Source organism: Lacerta agilis, chromosome 10 (assembly GCF_009819535.1).
Source record: "Lacerta agilis isolate rLacAgi1 chromosome 10, rLacAgi1.pri, whole genome shotgun sequence".
In the NCBI taxonomy this organism is placed as follows: Eukaryota; Metazoa; Chordata; class Lepidosauria; order Squamata; family Lacertidae; genus Lacerta; species Lacerta agilis.
In genome coordinates this window covers 66,899,715-66,920,397 of record NC_046321.1, presented here as the reverse complement: position 1 = coordinate 66,920,397, position 20,683 = coordinate 66,899,715, and the positions used below count along the sequence as shown (strand labels likewise).

Here is a 20,683-nt window from a genome sequence, read left to right as displayed (position 1 = left end):
TGGTAAAAAAGTGAATTGGTCACAGGTTTTGGGACTAGTTGGGAGAGGTGTTAAACTGTCACTCAGGGTTTTTCCTGCAACATGGCTTTATCTTACCTTGAACACTAAAACTTCCTACCTTCTCAGCTCTCTCATATTTTTAAGAAGCCACTGCTCCCCCCACAATACCCCCCTCCATTTCCTAGTTGTCTGAAAGTTCCCTTCTCCCTTCTATGGAATCTAATACATCTACAGGTGAACTAGTTGAAATGATGCAAGCCCCAGCATCAATTCTTCCCCTCCTAATTAGGATTCCTGCTGCTTATAGAAGCTCTGGTTGTGTGGAGCCATGATCCCTTGTAGCTGCTCATTCTTCAGCTCTTAAATTGGCTGGCTGTGTCCTATGAAAGGCTTCAGTCACCTGTCCATGTCAGAAACCTTCGCCACAGTAGCAGGTGGACGACAAGAATCTTGTTTGAGGGTAAGTTATCCTGACTTGATAATATGCTATGGTTTTGTGAGAGTGTGCTTGTTTTTCAATGCAGGCTGAATGGGTGTCCCGTATGTTTGTTGTTACCAGTGCTCTACTTTTACTAAAAATTCAGATCTGCCCATCTGGAAATGCTCTATTTTATATTCATGCTAGTATAGACTTTAATGTTTGAAAATATGCAGGATAACATATAGTTTCTTCCCCCTTAGCCCCCTTCTTGAAGGACCAGCTTTTGCATCGACAACAAAAGGATTGGGTATTGAATACACACAAGTGCAGACAGAGGTGCTCAGTGCTTGGTTTTGCTCCCAAGAGTGCCTTTCCTCTAGAACTGGAATGCTGACTCAGTGGTGGTTCCAGGCTGTAAGGGAATCTGAGGAAAAGGATTCGGGAGGCCTTTCTAGGGTGGAAAGATGATGGCCCACAAATGAGGCCAGGTGAGGCAAGCACCTCAGATGGCAGGATCCAGTGGAGCAGCAGATCTTGATGTCAATCTTTCTCCACCCACTGCTTGTTCCTGATGGATCTCTTCCCTAACTCCTTTTTCCCTGGTGGGCAGGGGAGCACCTCAGGTGCCAAAATGTCTTGGACTGGCCCTGCTTCTAGTACTCTCGATATTAAAAATATACATTTCTTGTTTAAGCAGCTCTTTTTACATAGTGACTCTGAATGTTTGGGGAACTGTGACCAAGAGCACTCAGCAAAAAGTTATGTTGCTTACCCTTGCTGCTGCTTCTTTTCCAGGATGCATGCAGAATGAAGCATCCCTCCTTTGTGCCACCTGCACACTTCTGAGACATTTGCTGACCCTGTGGTGTGAATGGCATGGTCTAAGTGCTGTGCAACACCCACATGCTTTCTCCCTTGGAACACCATGTTCATGCACCATTCAGAAATCTACTTTTGCAGGCTCAGCTTCCATTTTCCAGCTGAGAAATAACTTATTGGCACCAGTAACACTAGTGCAATGAAGCATATATAGACGCCGGAGCACCATCCTTATTAGGCTAATGGTGTTCTAATAATCCAGGGTTGTTGGTTAATGTTACACGAATGAATGCTGTTGTAAGGGACATATTTCAGTATCTTTCGGAATACAATATTCATCAGAATTTGATAGGTGCCGCCATCTAGCTGTGCACTGGGATAGAAAAACAGTTTGAAGTAATTTTGCACCTTTTCTAGCTGGAATCAATTGAAATGGATTTGTCCCAGACAGACCCCACACTGTGACCAATTGTCTTTTATTCTTTCCTTTTACTAGAAATTTCATCTACATGGAAGCATTGTTGCAAATAGAAGTCCCATGTCATTCTTCAAGAGTGATGGTTGGGATTGGGGATGCTGCCTGCACTCAGTTGCAACATAGAGTATCAGCTGCGATGCAACTGGTGCTGTTTGACTGGAAGCAAGTCATTGTGGCTCTGCCATTTTCATTCAATGCTGCTTTGGTACTAGTTGCTACAGCTACAGCTTCTTTGATTCTCATGTGTATCCAATAAGTGGCTATGCTCTGCCTTCACAGTCAGAGGCAATAATACTTGTGAATACTAAGTGTTGGAAACCGCAGAGGGAAGAGAATGCTCTTGTGCTCAGGTCCTGATTGTGGGTTTCCTACAGGCAACTGGTTGGCCACTGTGGGAACAGGATGTTGGGTTAGAGGGGCCACTGGCCCGATCCAATAGGCTCTTCTAATGTTGGCTTCAAGTATCAATTAATTTTTTGTGGCACCGGTGGTGAAAGTGTGCTTACATATGGGATAATTTTATTCCAAGTTTTGCTAGCGAGATGCATAGGCTCCAACATGGTGCTTACTAAAGGATTCTTTTTTATGGTGGCGGACCTGATATGTGGTGGTGCTAGCTAAGTACAGCGCAGTTGTACATGCATGATATCAACCCCCTCATGTTGACTGCTGCAATGTGGGCTTTCTATGCTGCATGCCAGTGTCCATGGAGTCACGGTGATGATGGAAATAGACTCGCCTTTCTCAAGATGCCGACTGTGACAGCTCATAGAACTCTGACTCCTGTGTGATCTTACCCAGGGAGCTCTTGGGAGGACTCCCACAGTTCCACTGCAACAGCCAGTTCTATGGGTATATTCTACTGCTTTGTGTACTTCTATCAGTGCTTGCTGCCTTGGGGGGGGGGAGTAGGTCTCGGTCAGACATGTGACGACACACTGCTGTTTCCTTGCACTGCGGAGCTAAAGGTGGACCAGCAAGGAAGAATAAAAAGAAATCATATTATAATTTTTGCAAATGTCATCAAGTTCCTACTGTCTTTTATGTGTCATATTTCACTTTTGTTAAATGAGTTTTTATGTTACTATATAGCTGCCTGGTAGGAAAATGTGCATTACGTACTGTGTGTGGACTTGATCTTTTTATTTTGTATTGCATTAATTATTGTCATATGCGCAGAAGAGTCTTTCGGCAATGTTATGAGAATTGATTTTATAATATTGGTAGAGCGACTCCAGTAAATGCATTTTGACTTCTCCTTTCTATATTCGTTTGCTCAAATTAATTTGACAGTTTCCTAGGTGAGTGTTCCAGTGGCCCTGTAAAGCAATCCAAGTGCCAGATGCCATTGCTCATCTATACATTTTCCTAGAAGTAAGTCTCATTGTACTCAGTGGGACTTACTTCTGAGTAGACATGCTTAGGATCGTGCTGTAAAAATGGCTATATTGTGCACAATGGTTGCAGGAAGATACTCTTGGTGCTGGGCAGAGTGTGAAAGGATTCCCTTAACTGTTGCAGGTTGGAGGTGGGACATATAGCTTTTCTCACTGTCGTTGTCTTCTTCTTCTTCATTAGCCAGAAACCAGTCACATGGAAAACTTTTTCGAAGGGAAAGGTGGGGACAAGGTTTCTCTCCTCATACATAACCCATTGTTTTACCCACTTGCCCATCACTAGAACAAAAATGCGGGAGAGAATCTCACACTTGCCTGGCTATGTCATGATGGCAGGCATAAGGCAAGAGTTTTGCAGTCACAGCCTCAGTAAACAAGTGCTAGAAATCAGATCTATTCACTAGTGAAAAAGAGGAATATGGGAATGCTTTTAAAAATAGCACATAGGAGTGGTACTTAACGCCAGTTAAGTTGGCCAAGATATATAAATTGAAATCCAACCTCTGTTGGAGATGCGGTGGAGAAATAGGAACAACAATACATATGTGGTGCAGGTGTGAGGAAATTAAGAAGTTCTGGACAGTAGTACATGAAGAATTAAGGAAGATGTTGAAAATATCATTAACAAAGAAACCAGAGGCATACCTCCTTGGACTGTTAGATGAAGAGATACCATGGGTGCGGGTGGGGGTGGATTTTCCTATACACAAGTACAGCTGCTAGAGTAATGATAGCTACTAAATGGAAATCACAAACTATACCCACAAAGGAGGAATGGATTTGTAAATTAAATGAATATTTAGTTTTGGCAAAATGAACGGCTATTATTAGAAATCAGTCGAATCAAAAATTAAAGGAGTGGAAATGTTTTGATGATTATATGGTAAAGTATTGCTAAAAAAAAAGATACCTGTATGCTAATATGCCTAGATTAAAATGTGAAGCATTAGATGGAAGAAAAATTTGTAAAGGAAGAATATAAGAATACATAGATAATTTGAGAAGATTATAGAATGCAAAAATTACTGTAACGTATATAATGTGAAGGAAATCGAGTTGGGGCGGAGGGAAGTGGGAGGAGAGTGAAAAGAATAAAGAATATTGTTTGACATATTAAGCTATGGGGGGAATGGTGGTGGTTTTGGTACATCTGCATTGTAATATAATATAATATAATATAATATAATATAATATAATATAATATGAGAAAATCAATAAAATAAAATTAAAATGGCACATAGGAACCTGAATAGGAAGCTGCCTTATTCTGAGCCAGACAACTTACCTGCTGCACCACTGACTTGTGGTCCTTCCCCTAAATGCAATATGACCCCTTGGTAATTATTGTTGCCTTGGTGCTGTTTCCTGGACAGATCATTGAAGACTTTGCAGATCAAAATAAATGTAGATCAACAAGGTTATTAATAGAGCAGCTGTCGCAATTGCTGTGGACATTAGAAATATTGCAGTTGGGTCCATTTGGCTCTGTGAACCTCTGGAGTTTAATCCCATTTAACTTGTAGAAGGGCGAAGTACATGCCTTTGGCTGCATTATTACAAATACTTAATTGGAAGCAAGTCCAAATGAAAGCAACGGGACTTCTGAAAAGCCAGGCTTTGGGCTGGTGGTGCTTGGATGTTAGAGTTGAGAATTAGACATCTATGTTCAGACCACAGAATTAAAGCCTTAAAACTATAGAATAAGGATGTAAAAGTTTTATGGCAGTCCTCAGGATTTTCACCCTGAAAACTGTTCTGCTACGATCAATCGGTCAGAGCTAGAGTATGTGATTTCAAGTGTTCAGCCAAATATGTGTAACATACTTTAAAGAAAAGCAGGCACGGAGCTGAATGTATCTCTTTTTCCAGAATAGTGAGCCAAATTTCATAAATTTCACTTAAAGCTGCACTAATATGGAATATCCTCTACAAATCCTTTCTTGAGAACCTCTTTAACCCAACTAGTAAGAAAACGGGCTATCTGGTCCTGTAACATGTCTCAGACAAAACACTCAATTGACTCCCTTGGGAGTTTTGATTAAGCACTTTAGAAATATTAGTCAACATTTGTAATTCAGCCTATTTCCTTGGAAAACTCCCTTTATTTTTGGTTGTGTGTGTGTGTGTTTAAGAATATTGGAGTACTGGGAAAGCTCTAAAATGCTACTCTTGTTAGTTTTAGTTTCCCTGTTGATGCTCCATTTTCCAACGCACGTTTCTCCCCTGAAAGACAGAACTGTTGAAGGGGTGTGTGTCTGTATAAATGAGGAATGGGGGTCTTGTGGGCATCCAGATGAGGATGAACTACAACTCCCATCACCTCTGACCAGTGGCCAAGCTGGCTGGGGCTTGTTGGTGTCCAGGAACATCTGGAGGACCATAGGTTCCCCACCCGATGTTTAAGCAATGGAAAAGTCAAACACACAGAGCATATGTTCCATTCAACTTGAACATTGTGGCTCTCACAGCTGATCTCCCGGCCAACCCAAATTCTGCATTTTTGAACATTTCCCTGTTTCCTTAAAATTTCTTAAAAATGGCAATGAATGAAATATTATGTCAGAGATAGTCATAGTTCTTTCTTCTGTTAGATGAAGACGTTTCATGTTAATAAGACTGGGCACACATTTATTCTACCGGCAGTTATCAATCATTATTCCAGATGGCCAAAAAAGCCTTATGAAATTGAAGACTCAATTGAACTTGAGTGGAGTTTTCCGGAGAATGGAGAGTAACACTTACATTTCAAGAGGTTGGCAGTTTTAATACAAACGGATACTTTGTTTTAAGGAGAGTCCCTAATGGTTAGACGCCAATTCAAAAGGTAACACCTGTATAGGATTTCTAATCACATTTCTCATACTCTTGGGTTTCAGTTTCCTAATTAAATCAGTGATAAAACTAAAGGGGCCCTACCCCTATAACCAGATAGATCCATTCACTCTGAGAGGGGAGGGGTTATGGTTGGCATAAGCCTGAAAGCAGAATTTATAATAGGTTTCGGATGACTCTGATCCCAGTTCACATGAAAGAGTTTGTAACAGGCAAAATACATTTGGAGCAACGGTGGCCGAAAGATGGAGTGCAGATACCTTTGCACTTTATGTGAAATACTATAGCCATTATTCATTGAATATAAATGTACCTGTTGTCTCCTGCTTTCTATTGCCAAATTTTACTTGAGTGTGTGCACACTTTGTGTTGTTTTTTGTGCAAATCTTTCTTCTTTAGAAACTTAGTGACACACAGATGTCAAACAGCTTTTATTATTGCTAAGTTGCATTAGAAAAAGCAATGCAAAGCAGCAGCAGTGTGCCTGACATATGTTAACATGTTTATTTTTTTTATAGGGACTTAAGAGAAAACTACTGCCGTAATCCAGATGGAGCTGAGGCACCGTGGTGTTTTACTACCGACCCAAAAACTCGCACTGGGTTTTGCTTTCAAATACCAAAATGTGATGCACCAAGTGAGCAAGGTAACTTCTACTAGGAAGATAAGAATATTCTAAAGTATTGTGGAAGAAACAATATTATTGTCCTCGGTAGTAATCCTTGTTCTGGATGCTGCTGGGAATATCATGAGATTTTTTTTTGTTAAGTCATTTAGTGCTTAACAGTCATTTTTGTTGTTGTTTAGTCGCTTAGTCATGTCCGACTCTTCGTGACCCCATGGACCAGAGCACGCCAGGCACTCCTGTCTTCCATAATAGTCATAGTAGCAGAATTGACATTCTGTGCACAACCTTGATGGCAGAAAGTGAGGAGGAATTAAAGAACCTTTTAATGAGGGTGAAAGAGGAGAGCGCAAAATATGGTCTGAAGCTCAACATCAAAAAAACTAAGATCATGCCCACTGGTCCCATCACCTCCTGGCAAATAGAAGGGGAAGAAATGGAGGCAGTGAGATATTTTACTTTCTTGGGCTCCATGATCACTGCAGATGGTGACAGTAGTCACGAAATTAGAAGACGCCTGCTTCTTGGGAGAAAAGCAATGACAAACCTAGACAGCATTTTAAAAAGCAGAGACATCACCTTGCCGACAAAGGTCCGTATAGTTAAAGCTATGGTTTTCCCAGTAGTAATGTATGAAAGTGAGAGCTGGAGCATAAAGAAGACTGATCGCCAAAGAATTGATGCTTTTGAATTATGGTGCTGGAGGAGACTCGTGAGAGTCCCATGGACTGCAAGAAGATCAAACCTATCCATCCTTAAAGAAATCAGCCTTGAGTGCTCACTGGAAGGGCAGATCCTGAAGTTGAGGCTCCAGTACTTTGGCTACCTCATGAGAAGAGAAGACTCCCTGGAAAAGACCATGATGTTGGGAAAGATGGAGGGCACAAGGAGAAGGGGACGACAAAGGATGAGATGGTTGGACAGTGTTCTCGAAACGACTAGCCTGAGTTTGGCCAAACTGCGGGAGGCAGTGGAGGATAGGGGTGCCTGGCGTGCTCTGGTCCATGGGGCCATGAAGAGTCAGACACGACTGAACGACTGAACAACAACAAGCACAAATTAAATGTTTTTTAAGAGAGGCCACCACAAACTAAGAGTAAAAATTTCTGTCTCTGTACCAGGATATTTGGTTTGCAAATGTCTCTAATGTAATCTGGTGCTGTGCTGAAAATCACACCCTATTGAGGGGAGAAAGCAGGTAGAACCCCAAGTGCAGGCGAGGAGCAGACCTGAGGGACGCCTTCCCCATCTGTCGGCTGTGCCCTTGGCCCAAGGCCTCCATCCCCATTCACCAAAACTCCTGATAGGCAGCACAGGCTTACGCCCACACCACCAATCAGGAAGGGGCTCTGATGCCAGGATTCCCTCGGGGCCCCAGTGAAGCGTCTTCCATCCCACAGCACCACCCACCAAAAAGCGGGGAGCAGACTTCCATGATTTTCTCAACCATTCTGCATCAATTAATGAGAAAGAAATTACATTTGAGAATAATGAAAGAGACAGGAAATTTCAGTGAAATGCTCTTTGGCTTGGGATGGAGGGTTTGTGTTGTACTTAACTTCCTTTTGATCTCCAGTGATCTGCATTCTGCAGTTTTCTCAGGTGGCTTCAAGGTCAGCCTGAACGGCCCAGTCTACAAAATCAGCACCTCACACCCTACCCTTTTCTTTTTAAAATTACACATCCTTTGATTCTGCTTCGCCACTATAATGTAGCAGAATAGTGCAAGGCTATTTGAAGTGGCAATGTCAAAAGTGTTGCAGATGTGAAACTTATTCACAGCATATGCAAAGTTGTGAAATGTTTTCCGAATTAAAATAAACCAAAATGTACGTTTCAAAGATGGGAATATTTTTACTTGAGATCAGCTGTGTGCTTGTCCTTTGCCTTGTATGGGGATGAGTAACTCCAGCATTTATCTATCCTTGCCAGAATCCAGGACCTTTTCCTTGACTAGCTTAAAGTTCCATTTTATAACCTCCTGAAAACATCTGGATTTAAACTGCAGAACTAAAGATACATTGGCAGCTTTTACATATGTTAATGCATTGGGCGACCTTGTCAAGTTCACAGTCAACAAATTACCATTTGAACTGAAAAATTCCCAGTACATCTGCAGTAGATATTGAAAGCAAGTTACTTATTTACTTTTGAGTTACTTATTTATATCTTTAAACATAATTATTTAAAAGATTCAAAGAGCTCTTGTCTTCATGTACACGAGCTTTCTCTTATGACTGTGTTTACTGGCCCTGCTTTTGTATGTATTACCTTCTAAACAGTATGCTGAATTTGAAAACTGGATTATATTTAATTAACAGGATATTTAGAAAAACCGGTAACACTGGTATTTTAGTAGCTTCTTTTAAATGATCGTTCTTTATGTAGATTGCTATCGAGGGAATGGGACGAATTATATGGGAAATATGGCACAGACACGCTTCGGCTTAACTTGCTCTATGTGGGATAAAAACATTCAAGATTTACAAAGGTATGTACAAAATTAAAAGGAAAGAAATATTTTCCGTCTCAATCAGTAGAGAAAGTTGCAACATATTGTTCAAGTGGCTTCCATGTTTTTTTACTAAACATTTTTTTTACAGTGCCTTCAACTTAATTATTTCCTTTCTTTTCAAGATGGTATGCCTATAGATGCAGTTATACCCCTGTTTGGAGAGCAGAACTGGGATGAAGACATCCCATTTTATATAGACTCCCTCTCACTCTTTTGCTCCCACTATTCAAGGGGTTTTTCTTATCGTTTCAGAAGAAAAGTGACTACTGAATCTAGTGAAGTCCATCACAAGCCCAAATTATTTTCAGGGGCTTTTATATGACCTACTGATGTGGTGGTATTTCACTGTGAGAAGTCTTCTTCTTGTGCTTTTGCAAGCATTCATAGACCAGTGTCAATTCATTTTGGGTCCAATATTTTTTTCCCCAAAAGGCAATTGCAATAAAATTAGATTCCAAGTTCAGAGCACAGCTTGCAATTTCATAATAAACTGTGGTGTTGAGAAAGATAAGACATTTTCAGGAGAATCTTCAACTGTTGTTTTGAAGGTCCAGAGGAAAAAAGAGATTAGACTTGATTTTCCTATTGTTTTATTTGGATTTCAGGGTTTCCTGCAAGCTATATGTTCTATCATTCCCTCACATGAATGGGAAACAGAGAGCTATGAACTAAAGCAAGTTTTAGTACTCAACGGTTTCCCACAATGCTCTGCTCTTTCTCATGAAGCCTTCTGCTTATCAAATGAGCCTTTCTGGTTAATTTCCCCCACCATGCCTTAGGGGAAATTTCCTATACTATTTCTAAACCCCATAAGCCTGAAATGTGATTGCCGTCACAGCACAAATTGCTTGGCAAAAATGTCCATTAATAGTCAGAAAATCGACTTGTGTTCATACAAGCTTATTAAAGTATATTGCTGGCATATATTTTCTTTATAGGCATCTACCAATATATAAAGAACCAGATATTAGCAAGTTGAAGAAAAATTACTGTCGTAATCCAGATGATGATGTTCATGGTCCTTGGTGCTATACAAGTGATCCTCAGATCCCCTGGGACTACTGCCCTATATCTAGATGTAAGTGCTCAGTATAAATGATAGGCCGATGTTGCTACAGAATTGCTGGAAGTGGGAAAAAGTCAGCAGGGAGCATATATAGTTCTGTACTCTAGCTGATAAATGTGTTAATTTAAAGAAAAGGATTCAGACTCTGATATTGGTGAGAATGGGGTGGGAAAAGTTGACCAATGTGGAGCTAGTACTAATTTATCTAGATAAGCTTCAAAATTGGCAAAATGGAATGAAAGCAAGCCCTTGTTTGGCTAAAACTGTGCGCATAAACTGAAGCCAACAGGAAAATTTCTGAGAATAATGTCAAGCGACATTCTACAAATTATGGAAGCCAACATTTCCCCTTCAGCATCCCTTGGATATAGCATCATTCTGGGGTGTGTGTGTGTGTGTGTGTGTGTGTAATGGTAACTAGATTGAGGCTCTTTCTCCAAATCAACCCTGAAAAGCCACTAAAATTAACTGCCTATAAACATGGTGGAAAAGTAAGGAGGGATATTTTGGCTAAGTCGTAGTATAGATCTTCTGTTTGAAAGGCTATTGCATCCCCTAAAGAGGGATGCTGTTTCAGATTATAAATCAAATAAATGTTTAGGGTTCTTATTCTTCTTGGGAAACATTCTTCTTGGGAAAATATTCATAGTGGGCGACATTATTGAACCTGTGCCATAGGCTAAGCAGAAAAATGTATATTCTTCAACATACTTGCCATGTTTACAGTTTTCATACATACATTGTAGTTGTAAATAAGTTTATTTAACAAGAATAATCATGGTGTGACTATACTGTGTTGTCTGTGCAGGTGAAGATGATGCCGTTCCTACTATGGGCAGTTTAGACCGTAAGTAGTGCTTATATAAACCCAATACATAAATTCTGTTATGGTACATTAGCCATCCTTTCTCACACTTCCCGGTTGCATCTTAGGCCCACTTCATACATTGGTCATACTCATAACACTAAACAGAAAGCCCAAGCAAAACATTGGGCTCATGCACTCCCATGGTTAGTTAAGCAAAACAATTATTTAAACCTTGAAGTTGGCTTCTTGAGCAACTAAGCATTGTTTGCATTGTATGTTGGTCTGCACATAATGCTGAGCTGCGCGTCTTTGAAGCAGAGCGTAATCTTGACAGAAGTACAGCGGTACCTTGCTTGTTAAACTTAATCTGTTCCAGGAGTCCGTTCAACTCCCAAAACCATTCGAAAACCAAGGCACGGATTCCAGTTGGCTCCTACCGAGCATGTCAAAAGAGAACTTGTTGCTTTCCTTTAACTTTCTGGAGCTTGCCCATTTAAGCACTAAACCATGGTTAACATTACCAGCAAAGTCTATTGAAGTTCCTGAATATATGCTGCAAGTGGTCCTTGGGTCCTGGTTTGTCCTCCTGCTCTTATTCACAGCAAGAACCATATCACAATTTCCCACTGCTGTTTGTGATGTTAAAGAACACTAACAATTTTAGGATGGTTGTTGTTTTCTTTTAATGGGAAAGTGTAGTTGAATAAGCTGTTCAAGGTCTGAGGTCTAAAGTGGAATGTAATGTAACCTAATAACATACTTTCAGCTGCTGTTATCCCTTGTGCCTCAACAAAACACCTGAGAGTTGTTAATGGAATCCCAACTCAACCTGACAAAGGATGGATGGTTAGTTTGAAGGACAGGTAAGACTGTATGTGCTGCCCTTCACTGTGTAGGATCCAACCCTCCCTCCATCCCAATATCTTATTTGGTCATTCAGAAGAACATAACAATAATTGTGTGATGGAGGAGAGTGGGGCCACACATATTCACCCCCATGCCCTCCTCTCCCCAAGGCTGTCCACATAGTGGAGCGACCTGTTGAATACGCATAAACTGTCCCTGTGAACTGAAACCCTGAACGAATGTAAATGCAATTACCGTCCTGTGGCTCTGAAGATTCGGACAGACCTATTGTCTCTGATTCTCTGTTTTAGGGGAGAAATGCTGCACATTAAATAACAAGTTCCCTACATTGCTTCCACAAGACAGCATGAGTCTCACACTTATATTTCCATGTGTTCTGAGAGCAGGGTCTCAAACCTGGGTGTGCCACATCCCAGTTCTTGCTCACTCAGTCCTTTGGACTTTGTGGTTAACTAAATGATCTCCATTACCCTGACTAACAGCACACTCCTTAGCAGGTCCACGCAGAAGTAAGTCTTACTGAGTTCAGTGGGGTTTCCTTCTTAGATAAGTGGTGCTAGTATTGCAGCCTATGGTGCTTTTGTGTTAGCAGAATCATTTGTGTTGATATCAGGTGAGGCATCCTATTTTCAACCAAAGGAAAGGAGAAAAATTGCAATATCCTCTATGGTATATTATTCAGAAACAAGCACAATGCATTTCAGCCTTGTATATTTTAGGCCTTCATGGAGGTCAGAATGCAAAGCTGAAACAAGCTGCAGAGCTCTCTGATAACAGAAGCATTTATTTTTTCTTCTTGTTGACTGGTTCCCTTTGTGGGTCTATATTGGATGCTGAGTGTTTATTGATATTTATCCCATTTTCACTCTCTCCTCTGTGCCATATCTCATACTGTTCCAAATGCCCACCAACCTTCAGGAGAAGCTTCTTAGAGGCATTGGGTGGGTGGGTGGGGGTGCAAATTGGGTAGAAGACATAAGCAAAAAAGATGTGCCATGCCTTGCAGAAAGGGAGGTGCCTCTGTGCATTTAAAGCCACTACTGGATAGGACTCCAAGAGTAGAAGACTCTTGGGCCTCAAGCTTATCTTTCTTTTTAAAGCAATGCACAGAAACTAAAACAAAGCTATACTTGCTGGGGGAAGAGGAATTTTGTTTTCATACTATGGCACAATGGCAAAAGAGTACGGTTGCTATCGATACTTTGACCTGGGCGTGGAGGGGGAGCAATTTTCTGGAAGTCAGCATCACATTGTTCGGCAACTAGCTTGGACGAGGGCTGGTCTGCTTCCACAGGCATCTGGCTGGCCACTGTGAGAACAGGATACTGGGTTAGATGGGCCAGTGGCCAGTAATTAACATGTTCTTATGTTAATTATAGTAAGAACAATATTGGTTTGAATTGTATGCAACTGGTTATGACTGCAAGTAACTATTTCAACCTTTTACTCCAGCAGAGGCAGGCATTTTTGTGGAGGATCATTAGTAAAGGAAGACTGGGTCCTGACAGCAAAACAGTGTTTTACTTCTCGGTAAAGTAACTTTTTATTACTTTGTTAGTAACACAGTTAGTGTGAAAAAAATAATTTTATTCTTTAAGAGCTTGTGGTAGGAATCTCTCTGTTGCAACCTAGCCCTCTTTGTATAACTATAGCCTTTATAAAGTTGCATTCTGCAACAATTATCCTTTTCATTTAATTGATATTACCACACAGATGATTTAGCTAGGTGTTGAGGTGGAGAATACCCAAAACTTCTATTCTGTTCAGTCAAGAATCCAGATGCTACTTGGCCTTGTAGCCATAAACTACTTTGGCAATTGCTCTTTGAAATGTGCTGTACTTACGTTAAGCTGTAATCGAAACCAGAAAATGTAGATTATGTGAAAATAAGAAATAAACAAGCCCAGCCCCGTCCTCCACAAAAATAATTAGTTTACAGTTTTCTGCTGGTTCTTATTATCCCAAATCTATTCCCTACCAGATTGCATCAGTCACAGTTTCAGTGGTCTACTGCATTTGAATATGTATTTAGAATTTATACATTCAGAATACCATGTTAGACATTTTTTGTCACCTTGTTAACAGATTTTAAGTAAAGCAGCAGAATTTTATAATGTAAAAAAATCATGTATTAGTGGGATTAATGTTGATGGACCGACAAACAAATGGTTCATAGAATTCCAGAATCTAGAGTTGGAAGAGACCCAAGGGTCATCTAGTCCAACCACCTGCAATGCCGGTTATGTCAGCTAAAGATTCAGATGAACTCTTTCAAAAATCTCTTGCAGTTTTAAACTTTATTGGTTCTAAATATTTGCCATTTCCCCTGTGAAATAATACAAATTCCATTTCAACCAACAGAAATGAGAAGTGTTTTTATTTGAAATGGGCAATGTTCAGCCTAGGTATTTATCTTCTGAAACAAAGCAAAAGCTGTAACCAAGTTTTGTTTTGTTTTTTTGGCTTACTGTCTGTGGCTTGTTTGGAGGAAACAAACCATGAGCTTGGATTCAGATAGAGTGCTTTGCTCCATAAATCACCACGCTGCATGTTCACCTTTGAACCACAGTTAAACGTTGGAATGATCCAGAGAGCATATAGCAACTAGCCCACTCCCAAGTGTTGATTGATTTGGACAGAGAACCACATACGAAGTGCCATTGAATTTTCCTTCCTTAGGCATAATCTCAAAGACTATCAAGCATGGCTTGGAATTCATAATGTTGAAAGAGCACATGAAGAGAAGCATAAGCAAGTTCTGAATATCTCCCAGCTGGTATATGGTCCCAAAGGATCGGAACTGGTATTGCTGAAACTTTCCAGGTCAGTTGCAATCGTGCTTCGTTCTTTGCAGGTTTATGTTGACTGTTGTGCATTTCTTAGATGGCAAGAGACTTTGCTACTGTATATAATATAATTCCCAAGTAAAGTGACCAGAGAACTTGGTGGGGTGCAGCCACACAATAATTGCACATTGCACATCACAACATGTGCTCCCCACGCACTTGTGAAAATGCCCTCAAAACAATGATTCCAGAAGGCGATTCCACTAGACAGATCCCAAAAAGAAATCCCTGGACAATAAGCAGGTAGAAAAAAATGTGTCATTTTCCTGAAAAGAATCCCAGTTCATGAGTTCTACTCAAGTTATGCCAGCTGATGGACAGTAGCAGGGATGGGGAACCTCCCCTCCCCCTCCGCCACAATGGCCACATTTCCTCATGGGCATCCCACATGGTGGTGCTGTCAGGAGCTGGAGACAGGACGAGATCAGCAATTTAAAAAATACAGGTATCTGTGAAGTTAAATATTTGTTCAAAGAAACCAAAACAGTGCAGGCTTAGTGATCACAGCAACTCTGACTAATGAGGCACCTGCAAGGACTGAAAGTCTCTGCCTTCCCATTGTTCTCTTAGGCTCCTTCCCCAGCACCCTAAGGCTCTGTCATCTTGTCTCTTTGCTCCAATCAACGGTGACAACTTGAATAAAATATTTGGGGGGTGGGCAGGTAAGCCCCGCCCCATGTAATCAATCACATGACATGGCACGCACACACACACACACACACACACACACACTATTTGAATGGCAACGCCCATGAACTTTGGGGGGCCCTGTCCCCTCAAATATTTTACTGGGAGGGCTGAAGACCCCTCAGCTCCTAGGAGTTGGCTCCTGTGGCTCCAATGCAAATAGGGATGTCCTGCTATCCCCCTCTGACATTTCTCTGATGAAAATAGGGATGTCCTAAGGAAAATAGGGATGTCCTAAGGAAAATAGGGATGTCCTAAGGAGACTCTTGAGAGTCCCATGGACTGCAAGAAGATCAAACCTATCCATTCTCAAAGAAATCAGCCCTGAGTGCTCACTAGAAGGACAGATCCTGAAGTTGAGGCTCCAGTACTTTGGCCACCTCATGAGAAGAGAAGACTCCCTAGAAAAGACCCTGATGCTGGGAAAGATGGAGGGCACAAGGAGAAGGGGACGACAGAGGATGAGATGGTTGGACAGTGTTCTCGAAGCGACTGGCATGAGTTTGGCCAAACTGCGGGAGGCAGTGGAGGATAGGCGTGCCTGGCGTGCTCTGGTCCATGGGGTCACGAAGAGTCGGACACGACTGAACGACTGAACAACAACAAGGAAAAGCAGAACGTTCCAGGATCAATTCAGAAACCACGGTGGCTTCTGTAAATCTGGAACGGTCCCTGGAAAATAGGAACACTTGGAGGGTCTGCATGTAAAGAAATTTGCCGTAAAACGTTCAGTCTGTGGACTTCAAAAAATAAATTCTAGAATATAATTCTAGAATATATCATAAGCCCTTTTGCTGAACTTTAAACTTTCTGAAAAGTTGGAAGTGCATGTCTGTTCACTTGATCTGGCTATTGAAACTGTTGTGAGAATGGACTCTATTTTAAAAGGGCTGGTAAGAATAAGAATACATCTGTCTTTATATAATCTCTTCCCAGGCCAGCAGTAAGCAGTGATGCCGTGGCTATCATCAGGTTGCCCATTTCTGGATGTACCATTCCAGAAGGCACTACTTGCACTGTTTATGGATGGGGACATACAGGAAGTAAGAGCTTTTATTCTGAAGTAGAACATGCATTGGGATGCTGATAGCCACCTGGGTTCCCAGTTTGTGTGGGTTCATTTATTATGGGAGGGTCCTCCTCGGTGCTTTTTTTCTGGGGGGACGCAGGGGTACACACATCCCTAAAAATTTTGTGAATCTAAGTTTGGCCCCATTGAGGGACAGTATTTCAATATGAGTAGGAAAATGAGAGGACCCCTAAACATTTTTTTTTAGGAAAAAAAGAGCACCGGTCCTGCTTTTTAAAAACTAACACTGATTTGGATAGAGTCACTGCTGCTGAAAGTGAAATGATGAGGCCAATTTGAAGGTTCCCACCAGTGTGTGTGGAAAATAGAAGAGGATTTGGGGGAAGCAAAAGGAGTTTTCCAAAAGGCTACCAAAATTTCCCTGGGGATTCCAGTCACTCCTAATATACAAATGAAACTCGAAAAATTAGAATATCGTGGAAAAGTCCATTTATGTAAGCAATTGTTTTCATTAGCTACTGGAGTTTAATATATGAGATAAACTCATGACATGCAAAGTGAGATATGTCAAGCCTTTGCTTGTTATAATTGTGGTGATTATGGCGTACAGCTGATGAAAACCCCAAAGTTGAGATTGTGTATTTGGGGTTCTCATCAGCTGTACGCCATAATCATCACAATTATAACAAATAAAGGCTTGACATATCTCATTTTGCATGCCATGAGTCTATCTCATATATTAGTTTCACCTTTTAAGTTGCATTACTGAAAGAAATGAACCTTTCCACAATATCCTAATTTTTCGAGTTTCACCTGTATATATGAATTATGCAAAGCAGCAGCAACAACACAGAGATGACCAAATGCTTGTCTTCTTTATCGTACTTTAAAAAGTTGGCCCATATTTTTCCTCCCAAACTGTTTGGCCTCTACGTAAGAATAGGCTACTAGATCAGGCCAATGGCTCATAGACCTGGACTTCCAGCATGACATTCAGTGCTGGAGAGAGGGAGACATCATCCGTGGCACATGCACAACACAGCTTGTTTGATGTGACTTCCACTGTACCACCTGCCTCATAAACTCACACCTGAAAATTTTAATTAACTAACCCGCCAGTAGGGGGAAAGTATGGCAGGTTGTGATTTAGTTGGTTGTGTTTTGCAGCTCTCCTGTCATTTATCAGGTGTGGTCAGGAAGCAGATCAGTTAACTTGATTTTATTTTCTGCTTAGCTTTTAATTAAGCAAATTGTTCTGGTACCTAGTCAAATGGCTTCAGTGGAATTGCTTTTGAGGAGATGGTTTTAGAATGACAACTTTATATAGACTTAGTCTTATTTACTCCTCATGGTAACATCACTCTCAAAATGTGCATTAATTATTTTTACTTTTTTAGCAAAGTCAAACTCTGTGTTATGCTTCTTTATTTGAACCAATATAGCATCCATATTTGGGAACTTGTTTTTTGTTAGAAAAACATGATCTTTATTGTTGAAGGGGGGAGTAAACAACAGCATATTCTCATTTCTGCTTTTGAGTTTCAGATGCACCCTTTGATGGAAGACTTCGAGAAGCAAATATGATCATCATGGGAAATGAGCGCTGCAGTCAAGATTCTGGAACAAATATAGTCGTGAAAGAGTCAGAAATGTGTGCTAAGGCTGAGAGCATTGGCAGTGGAACTTGTGAGGTACAATTCTGTTGGCTTATTCATTTATATCCTACCCTCCTTCATGGTTTCCAGAAATCTCTCTCCACCCATTTTATCTTCAAAACCACACTCTGATATTGATAAGGTTGAGAGTTGATAACTAGCTGGAATTCACCTACTGGGCTTCACAGCTGAGAAGGGATTTTAACCTTGATCTCCCTAGTCCTAATCACACACTCGAACCTCTACACTACATGGGCTCAATGTACATTAAAAAAATGTTAGAAATCTGTAGAATAGCTTCTTGCACCTTCTTCCCTAGAGTTGTAATATTAAAAAAACTGAAATTGGAGGCAAGCATTATGAACTGCTGAAGTTCTTTTTACAAACTAGAGTACATGAGCTGGTCCACACCTAATCAGAGCCTGTTTTAATGCTGAACCCTAATAAGAATCGCTTAGCCTATATTTTCATAGAATTAGTTACATAGATATATAATGTTCTAGCACCACTGCAATTAGTGAAAGCTTTGCCTTTGATTTCAGTGGAGCAAGTTTAAATTCCAATGAGGCATTTTTCTTATAACCTGTTGAATGGACTAGGATGGTCAGTCAGTCACCTGATGACACACGTCAAGATCTTGTAAGGCATATATGAGATAGTTTTTATATTTTGCTCTGTTAGAATATAGGTATCCTATTTATTTTGTTCTTTTTTCTTTCCTTTCTTTCTAGAGGGATTATGGCGGTCCATTGGTCTGCGAGCAAAACAGAAGTAAAATAGTAATGGGCGTGATCATTCCTGGGCGTGGATGTGCAAATCTCAGGCGACCTGGGATTTTTGTCAGGGTGGCCTACTACACCCGATGGATACATAAAATCTTAATGACGTTCAGATCATAGCTGAACATTCCCGCCAAGAAAGCAAATTCCAGTTGTTGGAACATTTTGGGAAGTAATGAAATCAAAGTGTAATTGAAAGTTCTTTGATTCTTTAAACAAACAGCAACAATCAAGTACTGCTTGATAGTCAAGTTTTGCTGATATTTATGGATATTTCTGTCATGTTGAGTCTGTCGGTGCGTTATATGAACTGTAGTTTAAGCAAGTATGGTGACCTATTTCCTGATAATACTTGAATGGGAAAGCAGAATTTCAAAATGTGAGTGCTGGATGAAGATGGGTTCTGTGGAATTAGAATGCCCAATTTCTTATATGCTGCTGGTTACGTCAGCTGGTTGATGAGACATGAACATAATTTGAAATTTACAATATTTTTCCATACTTATGTAAGCCTCTTAATACTTCTTTAGGACAATGATAAATGCATGCACCAGCCAGAATTGATTCTTTCTCCTTCTAAAAGCAAAATGGAATTATATTTCAATCCCCTTTGTAAACAGTTGCTTGGATTTATAACCCAGTTTAGTTCCACAAGCTACAATTTCTGATGTTGGAGGGAATCGCTCGCACAAACTGTTTATGGGATTTCACTATATGTTCTCAGTTTTACACTCTTAAAAAAGAAAAGAAAAACCCTACATTAATAGGGATGCCTAGAAGATGTTTGATAACAATTTATAAGCCATCATTACTATTGTATTTTTGAACTAGTTGGGTTTCCTATACATATTTGCAATAATGAGAGTATCATCTAGAGGAGTCAATGAATGGGTTCCAACAAACAAAAAGCAGTGTATTTTCTCTCAGTGGGTGGGCAGGGATCCAAAGATGTGCGCAACTAATAATTGTTTCTGCCCAGTGGAGTTCTTGATGTGCTCCTTGAATAGCAGTCTACCATACTATGTGGAAAGTCACTTTGAATCCTGCTGGTCTTTCAAAAAGCAATTTGTGCTATGGTATGGTGAGGTGGGGGGGTTTGTATTCACAGGAAAAAGGGAGGCACAAATCCTAGCAGGTCTGCCCAGTACAAGCTCCTAATATGCAAGCCATGTTACTTTGGCGGCACACCTTGCTCCCAGTAGTCTTACTCTGCAGCATAATGGCTTATTGAGATGGAACTACATGTTTCGCCTCTGCCTCGTGTCTTTAAAGGTCAGCCACTGCTTCTCCATTGCAGTGTATGGCTCTGTTATTAGCAGCAGGAAAAAACCTGAAGGTTGCGTAACCTTCCCAACAATATCTCTCAAAGGTTCCTCTCCCACAACCGTAATAGACAGAAGTCCAGATGAGCCCTAATTGCCCATTGAAAAATGTCTCCTGCCTCAGGGATACTGGCTGTTCAAGTGAGACTGAGGAGGTGATAGACTCCTCGTTCCCTTTACTGTTCTTTGTCACCTAGCTAGCATATCAATAACTGATATTGTCAAGCAAATGAGTGACCCACCACATCCCAAAAACCCAGTTCATATTGTTCAAGGCATAGCTTGCAGGGTGCGGTTGTGATTCCACTACCAGCCCAACCCCACACTTGGCACATTAAAAAATAACTAAGAATGCAGTTTGTCCCTTTGTGTGGCTTGATAATGAAAAAATATGAAGCATTAACAGGATGGTAAGAAAAGTAACCACTTATTTTAATCCTATAATCTATCATATAATGATGTTATTACAAAAATAAGTGCACCAGACTCGCATTTTAACACTCACAAAGTAAAAGTAATGGCCATTCTTCTCATAT

General features: G+C 40.6%; 1 protein-coding gene across 4 annotated transcripts in view; it reads left to right on the top strand.

Annotated features, from left to right (window-relative positions):
* The window catches only part of HGF (hepatocyte growth factor), a 53,336-nt gene extending 34,278 nt beyond the window's left edge, over positions 1 to 19,058 (top strand). For 2 of the 4 annotated variants that reach the window (XM_033162424.1, XM_033162421.1), the window contains exons 9-18: positions 6,466 to 6,593; positions 8,961 to 9,063; positions 10,026 to 10,165; positions 10,962 to 11,000; positions 11,728 to 11,824; positions 13,284 to 13,358; positions 14,508 to 14,651; positions 16,298 to 16,404; positions 17,937 to 18,082; positions 18,778 to 19,058. In XM_033162424.1, the coding sequence (XP_033018315.1) occupies positions 6,466 to 6,593; positions 8,961 to 9,063; positions 10,026 to 10,165; positions 10,962 to 11,000; positions 11,728 to 11,824; positions 13,284 to 13,358; positions 14,508 to 14,651; positions 16,298 to 16,404; positions 17,937 to 18,082; positions 18,778 to 18,945 (1,147 nt within the window). In that variant the 3' untranslated portion in view covers positions 18,946 to 19,058. Of the gene's footprint in view, positions 1 to 6,465; positions 6,594 to 8,960; positions 9,064 to 10,025; positions 10,166 to 10,961; positions 11,001 to 11,727; positions 11,825 to 13,280; positions 13,359 to 14,507; positions 14,652 to 16,297; positions 16,405 to 17,936; positions 18,083 to 18,777 lie in introns of all 4 variants that reach the window. The other 2 variants (XM_033162422.1, XM_033162420.1) reach the window with 1 other exon arrangement.
* Positions 19,059 to 20,683: the final 1,625 nt, after the last annotated feature.